Source organism: Heterodontus francisci, chromosome 8 (assembly GCF_036365525.1).
Source record: "Heterodontus francisci isolate sHetFra1 chromosome 8, sHetFra1.hap1, whole genome shotgun sequence".
Lineage (NCBI taxonomy): Eukaryota > Metazoa > Chordata > Chondrichthyes > Heterodontiformes > Heterodontidae > Heterodontus > Heterodontus francisci.
Window position 1 is genome coordinate 63016067 of NC_090378.1, and position 12749 is coordinate 63028815.

General features: G+C 42.0%; 1 protein-coding gene across 1 annotated transcript in view; it reads right to left on the bottom strand.

Moving 5' to 3' along the window:
- Positions 1-11685: 11685 nt before the first annotated feature.
- The window catches only part of slc1a7a (solute carrier family 1 member 7a), a 98273-nt gene continuing 97209 nt past the window's right edge, over positions 11686-12749 (bottom strand). The window contains exon 11 of the mRNA XM_068036428.1: positions 11686-11895. Within this exon, the coding sequence (XP_067892529.1) occupies positions 11686-11895 (210 nt within the window). The remainder of the gene's footprint in view (positions 11896-12749) is intronic.

Below are 12749 nucleotides of genomic sequence, written 5' to 3' on the forward strand. Positions count from 1 at the left end.
GGGTGGTTTGAATATTTTATCGTCTTGCTGATGTGTTAGAATGTTATCATTTGTAAATCATTTATTAAAAGATGATATAGATTCCAACCGACCCTGTAGTCTCTTTGCAACTGCGGAACTTACATTTGGGAACCATCTTGGGTAGTCCTCCTACATCACAGTGAAAAAGGTTTCAAAGATATTAGCACTTTCTATTTCTCATCAGCTGGCTCTTAGTATCGTTCATGCGCAGAGCCTATCTTTCCTTTTGGTAATAGTGGGAATAAGGGGCTTGGAATATGGGCAGGGTTGGAGAGATTCACTTCAGAGGATGAATATTTGACATGCTGAATAATTGAGACTATGAAAATGTGAAAAAAACGATACATTATCATTCACTCCTCAGGAAAATACAATGTATGAATTGGTCATATTTCAACAGGTTGTACAACACAAGAATTAAGCTGTAAATATTGTAAAATATATTATTCTCGCTTCTCACAGTTGTGTGGACAAATTGCTCTTTTCCTTATGATGGCAACAATGTATAGTTTTGCACAAGCAAGATAGTGTTCTGGATCATCATAATGTTTAACAAAAAGTTAATGAAAGACAGTGCTATGATTTGAAAAATGTCATGATTATATCATCACATATTGCTAACCGTTTCAGGAGCTTACATGTTTTAGGAAATTTCAGAATCTGGTTTAGGACATCGAAGATTTTTGTTTTGTTTTGTTTTTATTTCAGTAGTCATCTAGAACGATAGAAAATTAATAATGTCCTTGAATTGGGCGATCGGTTCCAATTAAAATCACAACAACCTGACCGTGGGCTTAACACAGTCAATGCTTGCCCTGAGAAAGAAGATCAAGGTTAACTATCAAAAACATCAGTACTAATCCAAATAAATGTGACAAGGTTTATCCTTTCGTCCTTTGGGCTCTATTTGTTGTTCAATGTACAGTATAGTCTTATCTCAAAAGTATAGATGGAAGCTGGGAAAACATATATATTGCCAATCTGGAAATACATATAAGGGACAAAAACAAGAAATGCTGGAATCACTCAGCAGGTCTGGCAGCATCTGTGGAAAGAGAAGCAGAGTTAACGTTTCGGGTCAGTGACCCTTCTTCGGGGACCTGGCTGTCCAACTCATAGGGAAATGAAAAGCTTCTTTGGACTGGCACAAATTATATTTTGTCTGGTTTTTGCAAAAGTGTGATTCTTGTACTCTTGGTAGGATTATGCACAAGAGAAGCAGTATGTAGGAAGCTAACATTGCAGGGCTGAAGGAAGATGGTGTTAACCTTGGAGTGTTTCTTGCATTAGGGCAGTAAAAAAAAACTGTTTTTTAATTGCACAGATACTGAGAAGCATGTTCAGCTCTCAAAGTCCTGGCTTTCTTCCAATTAGAGTCAAAATATAGCATAAAACTTGGGCATTTAAAGATATTTTAATTGCTACTTTTCTCTGCTTACCTCTACTTTCTTATCCCATGCTACACATAATCATGTGCTGAGAGGGAATTGGGCAATTTAGTCCTAGGACTGTTAATGGTGCTCTGAGATCAGCTAATAGGGGTTAATTCATCTTCCCCATTGCCCAGTCTGTGCTCAATGCCTCTGCCTCAACTGCATAGTATAAATTGGTCTCCCAGTGTCTGGTAATCACGGATCTGATTTCACATTCGGCATAGGCTATTGCTGTGCACTGTTCCATTGTGCCCGCCCCCAGAGCATGAATACAAAAAGGCTGACCAAATATGACAAAAAGATATGCTTTATATTGAGCTGAATCTCACTGAAACTAACATTTCAGCAGCTAAACAGTGACATTCTTCTTAGGTGGAAAGTGCTAACAGCTCACAACAAAATTTGCTCTAGCATACCTTTTAACTTGATTTATTTGTATCTAGTTAGTTAATATGAATATAATTTTTGCTAAATGCGCATTAAATGCTACATTTCTAATATGGAACAGTTATCATGTGAGAATGGACTTTGAGATGTCTGCATTGCCAAAATAAACTGTTGATTTGCAATAGTCCAAAGACTATTAGAGGTCTTTCACTTCCATTGAAATATTTTCTCAGCATCAAACCACAAGGGTTTCCTTTAAAAAAAAATATTGGTTTTACTGGGCAGTGCAAGAAGTTGTCATGTTATGTTTTCATGTCCTGTTGAAATTATATTACACTGTTGTCATGAAATATTTTCATAATATAGAGAATATATCCATGTTTAAAAAGTGGGGAAAATTGGGAACCATTAGAAGATAATGGGGGGGAAAAAAAATTGGACAAGGCCCAATTATGGGCACAGATCGTGACGCGTGCTTAACCCACACCCATTCATTGTGATGCAGGAGGCATGCAAACTTCGTGCTGCCTGCTCATTATAATGATAGTAGCGTGCAGCCCAGCACAAAATGTGCTGCTGAGTGTTGCACACTCAGTAGGGTGCCCAAGTTTATGTGAGGCTCACACCACTTAAAGCTGGCCTGCACTATTTAAACCTAGCTTGCATCTCTTAAAGAAGAGGTATATTCTGGCTGAGCAGTTGCTGGAACTGTTTGTGGAAGAGAGTCTTGAGCAGGGAGAAGAACGAAAATGGCACAACAGGGAAGAAATTGGATTCCAAGGTTCTCTAGTGTAGAATTGGAGGCCTTGGTTCAGGAGATTGACAGGAGGAGAGAGATCCTCTTCCCAGTGGCAGAAGGTCCTCTGGAGAGACACTGAAAAGGCAGTGGGAGCAGATAGCCACTGCTGTCAATGCAAGCAGTCTAACCTCAAGGACCGTGATGTACTGCAGGAAGAAGTATAATGAGTGGTCAAGGTCAATGAATGCATCTTCAAATGCCATATCCTTACAATTGAATCACACTCTGCTCCATTCATCACACCCCTTCATTCACCAACCAACATTATCAAGCATGACAAACCTAACATTTATCGCCTCATCTCACCTGCACTAACTTAGCACTGCTACAGGCCTCACACTCACATCTCTCAGCTTGCATACACTGCCAGTTATTCAACCATGACAAGCCCAAACACATTCCACCCCATTCACTGACCCACTCATCTTGCTTTTACAGGACAAGGTGGCGCATGACCACGGGCAGTAGAACCTAACCACTAGGAGACAACACAGTTATATACACTTAACACAACAGAGGATATGGTGCTGGCAATCATTGGAGTAGCCATGACTGAGGCTGTGGCGAGGCTGTAACCATAGATGACAACAGTATGTTCCCATCTAATCCACCTTCTCACATCGCACTTCCCTCTCATCCCACCATGTCTTCTGATACACATGGTGTCAGCATGCACCTCTTGCTTTCCTTTTCCCCCTCCCCCCCTCCCCCCAACCACTGCAACACCACCCTTGTGCCTCTCTCCTTTCAGATACCCAAGAACTACCACCTGGTCAAGTACTGTTGTGGGAGCGTGAACTGCAAGAGGAACAGGACACGAATAATGAAGAAACACCATCACTCGATCTCACACTTGCAACCACTAGCTCAAATATTGGCTTTGAATGAACTTTAGAGGGTAGCATAGAGATCGGATCTGTACGTGGTGAGTCATTGGGCACGAGTGGCCTGCAGCCAGGGCAAGGGGAAAGGATTGTGCAGGTGCCAGCTAACCAGAGAGTGAGGTTGCACGCAATTTCTCTTGCAAGGGACTCAGATGATGGGGCGGCCTACAGGAAAAGGCTGACAGGCACCCACAATTAAATGCTTGATGCATTGGCAGGCCTGCTAGAAAGCCTGCTGTCACTGTCAAGGAGCATGGAGGAGTCTGGCAACAACTTGCTACAGGGTTTGTGCAGAGCTTGAAGACCATCCTTTCTAGCGTGGAAGTGGTGGCCAACTCCATGACAGCACTTACAGACCTAACTATGACGCAGCATCTAATGGCCGATGTCTCAATTTTCACTACAGTACAGGCAGAAGAGTTTACTAGGATTGCTGAGAAGCTGTCCTGGGGGAGTAGCAGTGGCTCCATGGAGAACGAACCTTTCAGGAAGGCAGCATTTGTCCTCCCACCCCTGCCACTCCACCAGTGCCCTTGATGTTGCCTGCCAGCCAGGCATCCCACCCAGAATTCTGCTGCACACATTGAAGCCACGCCTTCTAGGCCCAGAGTTGCTCTAGCACATCCTGCAAGGCCATCTGCAGTCTCCCCCAGTGACAGCAGCCTTCCACCAGCTATGCTGTAGCCCTCGGGTAGCTCTGCGTAGGAGCACTAGCATGAGCAAAGGCAAGACAGGCACTTAGTTGACTTTTGTATGTAATATTGGATGGTTTGTTAGATAAAGTTGGTACAGATGGTTGTTCTGTCGTGGCATTTACTTCAGCATTGTGGCTAAGAAGGTGCTTGTGATGATCAGTAACCGAAGGAAGATAAGGTGTGGAACTGTTATAGAATGGGGATGTCAGGTTGTGTTCAGTGGAACTATAGTTGAATGAGGCAATCACAGACAGCCCAGCCGGAAAGGGGATGTTGCTTTTCCTCCTCCCTTCCTTCTACTGCTGCTCCTTAGATGCTTATTGTGTCTCTGGTAGCAAGGGTTAGTCCCTTATGACGGTGAGATTATGCAGGACACAGCAGACCAGATGAATCAGGACACACATGCCGGTGAGTAGTGCGGTGCTGCTTTGGAGTGGTCCAGGTAGCAGAACCGTTGCTTAAACACCCCAATGGTTTGATCTATGATGTTTCATATGGCAGTGTGGCTCTCATTGTATGCACGCTGGCTACAGGTGGTTTCGTTGTGCAGTAGAGCCATGGGCCAGGCGGTCAGTGGATAGCCCTTGTCATCCAGGAGCCACTGGCTTGACATGGAAGCTCAAATACCGAAAGAACTGCACAATGGTTCAGAACAACTGCATCATGACTGCTGACAAGATAGAGGACATGCACCACATGATGTGCTGTGCAGGGTCACACACCACCTTCAAATTCGAGGAGTGGATCCCTTTGTGGTTGCGATACATCTCAGCATTGAGAAGCAGTGTCCACAAAGTCATGTGCATGCAGTTGATGTCACACTGCACCACAGGGAAGTGCGTTAATCTAGCACAGCCATGTGTACACTCCACCTGCTTCTGTCAGGTCAGAGAAAAGACAATGAATTCCCTCTCCAGGCATACAGAATACATGAACCCATGAAATATGAGCAGAAGTAGACCATATGGCCCATTGAACCTGTTCCGCCATTCAATACGATCATGGCTGATCTTGGGCCTCAATTCCACTTTCCTGCCCACTCCCCATATCCCTTGATTCCCTGTGAGACCAAAAATCTAACTATCCCAGCCTTAAATGTATTCAACGATGGAGCATCCACAATCCTCTGGGATAGAGAATTCCAAAGATTCACAACCCTTTGAGTGTAGTAATTTCCCCTCATCTTAGTCCTGAATGATTGACCCGTTAGCCTGAGACTGCTCCCCGTGTTCTAGATTCCCTGACCAGTGGGAACAATCTCTCAGCTTCTACTCTATCAAACCCTTTCAGAATCTTGTATGTCTCAATTCGATCGCCTCTCATTCTTCTAAACTCCAGAGAATATAGCCCCAATTTACTCAGCCTCTCATCACAGGGCAACACCCTCATCCTAGGGGCCAATTTAGTAAATCTTCACTGCACTGCCTCCAGTGCAAGTAAAAGCAAAATATTGCTGATGCTGGAAATCTGAAATAAAAACAAGAAATGCTGGAACCACTCAGCAGGTCTGGCAGCATCTGTGAAAAGAGAAGCAGAGTTAACGTTTCGGGTCAGTGACCCTTCTTCGGAACTGACAAATATTTAAAAAGTCACAGGTTATAAGCAAGTGAGGTGGGGGTGGGGCAAGAGATAACAAAGGAGGTCTAGATTGGACCAGGCCTGGTCCAACTTTTCTAATATTTGTCAGTTCCGAAGAAGGGTCACTGACCCGAAACGTTAACTCTGCTTCTCTTTTCACAGATGCTGCCAGACCTGCTGAGTGGTTCCAGCATTTCTTGTTTTTACTCCAGTGCAAGTATATGCTTTCTTAATTGTGGAGACCAATACTGCACACAGTATTTCGGGTGCTGTCTCACAAAAGCCCTATACAATTTTAGTAAGTTTTCATTATTCCTGTATTCCAATCCCCTTGTAATAAAGGTCAACATGCCATTTTCCTTCCTAATAGCCTGCTGCACCTGCATGTTAACTTTGTGTGTTCCCTGTACGAGTACCCCCAAGTCTCTCTGAACATCAACACTTACCAGTTTCACACCATTTAAAAAATATTCTGCTTTTCTATTTTTATGACCAAAGTGAACAACTTCACACTTCCCTACATTATACTCCATTGCCATCATGTTGCCCACTCACTTAACCTGTCTGTCTCTTTGCAGTCTCTCTACGTCCTCCCCACACCTTACTTTTCCACTGAGCTTTGTACCATCAGCAAATTTAGATACATTATTCTCTATCCCTTCATCCAAGTCATTAATGCAGAGTGTAAATAGCTCAGACCCCAGCACTGATCCTTGTCTCACCCCACTATTCACTGCCTGCCAACTTGACAATGCTCCATTTATGCCCACTCTCTGCTTCCTGTCTGCTAACCAATCCTCTATCCATGTTAATACATTACCCCCAACACCATGAGAATGTCAGTCATCTCCCTAATGCAGCAGTGAACTGGGAGATGTTACAGATGTCGCCTGTTCTAGCCTGGAAGGATCCCAAAGGAAAGAAATTCATTACCACTGTCACCTTCACAGTCACAGGCAGCAGCTTGCCCTGCAGAAGTTGCAGGTCTTATGCCTTTACGTTACTTAAAGGGATGACGGTAGAAAGGCAATGGCAAACGTTCAAAGAGCACATGGATGAACTGCAACAATTGTTTATTCCTGTCTGGCGCAAAAGTAAAACGGGAAAGGTAGCCAAACCATGGCTTGCAAGGGAAATTAGAGATCGCATTAGATCCAAGGAAGAGGCATATAAATTTGCCAGAAAAAACAACAGACCTGAGGATTGGGAGCAGTTTAGAATTCAGCAAAGGAGGACAAAGGGATTGATTAAGAAGGAGAAAATAGAGTACGAGAGCAAGCTTGCAGGGAACATAAAAACTGACTGTAAAAGTTTCTATAGGTATGTGAAGAGAAAAAGATTAGTGAAGACAAATGTAGGTCCCTTACTGTCAGAAACAGGGAAATTTATTATGGGGAACAAAGAAATGGCTGACCAACTAAATGCATACTTTGGTTCTGTCTTCACAAAGGAGGACACAAATATCATACCAGAAATGTTGGGGAACACAGGGTTTAGTGAGAGAGAGGAACTGAAGGAAATCAGTATTAGTAGAGAAATGGTGTTGGAGAAATTGATGGGATTGAAGGCCGATAAATCCCCAGGGCCTGATGGTATGCATCCCAGAGTACTTAAGGAAGTGGCCCTAGAAATAGTGGATGCATTGGTGTCATCTTTCAAGATTCTATAGACTCTGGAACAGCTCCTACAGATTGGAGGGTAGCTAATGTAACCCCACTATTTAAAAAGGGAGGTAGAGAGAAAACAGGCAATTATAGACCAGTCAGCCAGATGTCGGTCGTGGGGAAAATACCAGAGTCCATTATCAAAGATTTTATGGCAGAGCACTTGGAGAACAGTGGTAGAATCAGACAGAGTCAGCATGGATTTATGAAAGGGAAATCATGCTTGACAAATCTACTAGAATTCTTCGAGGATGTAACTAGTAGAGTTGATGAGGGAGAGCCAGTGGATGTGGTTTATTTGGACTTTCAGAGGCTTTCGACAAAGTCTCACATAAGAGATTAGCATGTAAAATTAAAGGGCGTGGGATTGGGGGTAGTGTATTGCAATGGATAGAAAATTGGTTGGCAGACAGGAAACAAAGAGTAGGGATAAATGGGTCTTTTTCCGAATGGCAGGCTGTGACTAGTGGGGTACCGCAGGGATCGGTGCTAGGACCCCAGCTATTCACAATATATATTAATGATTTAGATGAGGGAACTAAACGTAATATCTCCAAATTTGCAGATGACACAAAACTGGGTGGGAGCGTGAGTTGTGAGGAGGATGCAGAGAGGCTTCAGGATGATTTGGACAAGTTGAGTGAGTGGGCTAATGCATGGCAGATGCAGTATAATGTGGATAAATGTGAGGTTATCCACTTTGGTAGCAAAAACAGGAAGGCAGATTATTATCTGAACAGCTGTAAACTGAGAGAGGGGAATATGCAACGAGATCTGGGTGTTCTCGTACACCAGTCGCTGAAGGTAAGCATGCAGGTCCAATAGGCAGTAAAAAAGGCAAATGGTATGTTGGCCTTCATAGCGGGAGGATTCGAGTACAGGAGTAGGGATGGCTTGCTGCAATTATACAGGGGCTTTGTGAGGCCATACCTGGAATATTGTGTGCAGTTTTGGTCTCCTTATCTGAGGAAGGATGTTCTACCTATTGAGAGAGTGCAGTGAAGGTTTACCAGACTGATTCCTGGGATGGCGGGACTGACGTATGAGGAGCGATTGAGTCAGTTAGGATTATATTCACTGGAGTTCAGAAGAATGAGGGGGGAATCTCATAGAAACCTATAAAATTCTAACAGGACTTGACAGGGTAGATACAGGAAGGATGTTCCCAATGGTGGGGGGGGGGGGGGGTCCAGAACCAGGGGTCATAGTCTAAGGATACGGGGTAAACCATTCAGGACTGAGATGAGGAGAAATCTCTTCACCCAGAGAGTGGTGAGCCTGTGGATTAACTACCACAGAAAGCAGTTGAGGCCAAAACATTGTATGTTTTCAAGAAGGAGTTAGATGTAGCTCTTGGGTTTAAAAGAATCAAAGGGTATGGGGCGAAAGGGGGAACAGGTTACTGAGGTGGATGATCATCCATGATCATAATGAATGGCAGAGCAGGCTCGAAGGGCTGAATGGCCTACTGCTGCTCCTATTTTCTATGTTGATGATCCCTTTAAATAGCACAATTTGTGGGTGGGGGTAGGCGTGGGGTCCTTTCTGCTGCTGAACACATTCAGCTGTATATGTTTAATAGATGGCTTAAGCTGGAGCACGAAGGTCCAAAATGGCAGTGCTGGCATCAAATCAACTTTATACACTGACTGATGTCATGATCTGCCTACTCTGCATATTTCTGGTGCATGCTCTTAAAGCCTGCACTACTCACCTCCCAAAAATGGTGTCCAGCACAAGTGTGTTCGCACAATAAGAACACCATTTTGGAACCAAAACGTCACCTGTAGTGCTGAAACTACGAGTGCTACAGAGCCGAATTTTGTGGCCAACATACCTTAAAAAACTCTTGATAGTGAAACAACTCTGCATTGGATATAGTGTAAAGAACACAACTCTGTCCCATACATACATAGTGAAAATCCTGCTGCTGAGCTTTTCTTCTTCATCACACATTTTATCTAAATAAAAGTTGGAACTGTCATTAATTCCTTCCAACCTCTCTCAATTAACATACTGCCACTAAAAGTGCAAAGTAGATTTACCAGTGAAGACCATCAGAAATTATCATAATCGCAGCAATAGCAATGAAAAAGTCACATCTTTAGATCACCAGCCTGGCATGGTCAACAATACTCAGGTCTATCACACAAAGTCCACACAATTTCATAAAAAGCATAATTTATTGACACTCAAAAACATCATCAGGAGCAATACCTTGTTGTCATACAACAATGGCTGGTTACTTTGTAGTTTTGTCTTTCGATCAAACAGACCTGACACAGAGGGTCATACAGTTTCTGAGAATTTAGTGCTTTCAGCAGACAGACATTGAAAAACAAAGCTGATGGAAACATCATCAGCTATACCTTCTGCATTTAGATACAGAAATTCTCTTTATATATGACATTTGTTTTGGCTGACATTGTAAACTTTTTCACATGTCTAAACAGTAATAAATTGTACATTTCTCTACCTAACATTAGACTGTAAATAGCATGCAGTCTGCTTCAGGCTCTGATCATTTTAAATGACAATGCATTTAAACCCTATACAGTGAAAGCATTATTTAATAAAAACACAATGCAAGAGGTATGACATCAAAATCACAAAGGAATGAAAGAGTGAATCCATTAGGTGATTACTGGACCATTAACTGATTACAACCTGCTATCCCAGTCAAAGTATTATAACCAATTCATTGAAAAAAAAAATTCTTAGCATCCTTCAATACAAAAATATCCACATAATCCTTCATTGTTGTAGGTCAGCATAATTCTGCAACAGGAAGATTGCTACGGTGTAACAGAATTGTTACCTGGCAGAATGAATTGAGGAATTTCTTTAAATAGAGCTTGGGGAGAGTATTAAATGGTTCCAGGATTAGTATAGACCAGACAATTGAATTCTGCATGGAGCGTAATGATTCCTTAATTGCTAGAAGCTTGAAAACTTCATGCTGAGGAGGCAACTGATTCAGGGTGTTTAATGTAGAGTGTAAGGTTAGGCAAGTTTTCTGGAGCTTATTTGATTTATCTTTTGGAGCAGGAAAAAACTTTGCAGAACCTTACTTCCAACCCAAACATTTACTTTTCCCTCAACAACTCAATAAAACTTTTCATTAAGCTTCTCTCCCTTATTCCTTCTCAGGATTCAAACTGTAGAACGGTTCACTTCACTTGATATTCCTTTCATCCTACAATAAACAGGCTTTTAAAACATTATGTTACTCTTAACTTCCTTTCTACTCTTCTTGCTCTTAATGGGCTTTGACATCTCTCCTTTAAACCTATGAGATTAATGGGTAAGGCTGAGTCCATGAAAGAGAAGCTGTCATGCATCAGGATTTTTGGCCATAAGTGCTTCGAAGAGATTTTGAATAAATACATATTAGGATGATGCTATTATTAAATTCAGCTCCTAAGAGATTAAATGCACAACATGCGGCTTCCAGGAATGCAGATTAGAATTAGTGAAAAGTGTCTGTCCAGATGGTGCTTCCTATCTATCTCAACAACTTGAGACAATAAAGGGTCAGTAAAAATGTGTAAAATGTTAGCTGCCAGAAACCCACCAATTGACCAATTTTTGAGCATGAAGAGCTGGGATGGGATCAGAGGTCAAGCCTTTGGGTCAGCCAAGAAAGGAGACAGTCTGCAGAGATCTAGAGAGTAAATTTCCACAGGGGTTGTCCCGCTTGTCAGCCATGACTTTTGATCAATAATGCAGACAGATTCTGACACTGGGGACGGCACCCCAAAGGAGCAAAGTTCTGAAATAAAAATTGCTAATCATTTTATCTTCATATGCCCAAACAACATGCAGGAGGATCTTGCCTGCTTGCTCAATCCCCTTACTGGATAGAGTGCAGATGAACCTTTGGGAAAGGGGAGAAACGAATCAGGATAGAATAACAAATGTGTTTAATTAGCTACTTCTTACTGCTTCAGGTGAAACAAATGCAGGAATATACACCCTTAATTTATTCCATTACACTGTTCAATAAATAATCTAGATGCACAACCATCACATGGTATTGATTAAAAAAAAGAAATAAAATGTTTTTACACAAAAAATGAATAGTAATTCACAACTGTGCATCTTCAGCACTACCATCAGACTGCTTTTCACTTCTCATGTATATATAACATTTACAACTGTGAGGTAGTCATACACAGTACCAATATGGCATGAAATATTTCTGTGGAGTATGCATTCTTGTTATTATACTTTGGTCTCCAACTCATCTATTTCAATGGTGCAGTGATCTTTTTTGGTGCTGAGGCCCAACTCCATTTGTACATTATGGGATCCATCTGTGGTAACTGCATAGATTTGTTTGTCTGCCTTGTTAGCATCATTCGCGCATCCATTTCTCTGATAAGCCATGATCTGATTAATACTTATAGGTTTTGTTTCACTAATCAGTGGAACCTAAATCAAAACAATATAGTGAGCAGATTAGATAGATCACTCACTGTAGCTAAACAATTTGATAAATTGTAGGTCACTCAAGCAATGATTAAACTACTTTGCCAAGTACAGTTAAGATGACAAGAATCAAAATTATAGGGGTAAATTTTCATCTTCACTGCATGGGCAGTAGTCTGGTGGAATGGATCACCACCTATGACAGAACCATCCGGTTTACATTCCACTGATATCAATGGACAGAAAAATGGGTGAATGATCTACTCTCCCCAAGATGAAAATTTTCTCTTATACCCCAGGTGTTGAATCAAAGAAATTCTTAGGGAAAATAAAGGTAAATCGATAGCATTTTAGAATGCCAAGACAGAAAGTGGAAGAAATCTCGTACAGAGTGTTAATTCAGTGTTACTTAGTAGGAATGCGAGATGTTCATTCTATTCTCCTCTTGCAGATGTGAAGGTGGAATTGAACTGGGCTACTCACCAACCTTTGTTTCAGCAAGCTTTTATTTTATTTGTTTCATGGGATGTGGGCGTCACTGCCAAGGACAACATTTGTTGCCCATCCTTAATTGCCCATGACAACTGAGTGGCTTGCTAGGCCATTTCAGAGGGCTGTTAAGAGTCAACCACATTGCTATGGATCTGGAGTCACATGTAGGCCAGACCAGGTATGGATGGCAAATTTCCTTCCCTAAAGGACATTAGTGAACCAGATGGGTTTTTACAACAATTGATGAAAGCTTCATGGCACCATTACTGAGACTAGATTTTAATTCCAGATTTTTATTAATTAATTGAATTTAAATTCCACCAGCTGCCATGGTGGGATTTGAACCTGTGTTCCCAGGGCATTAG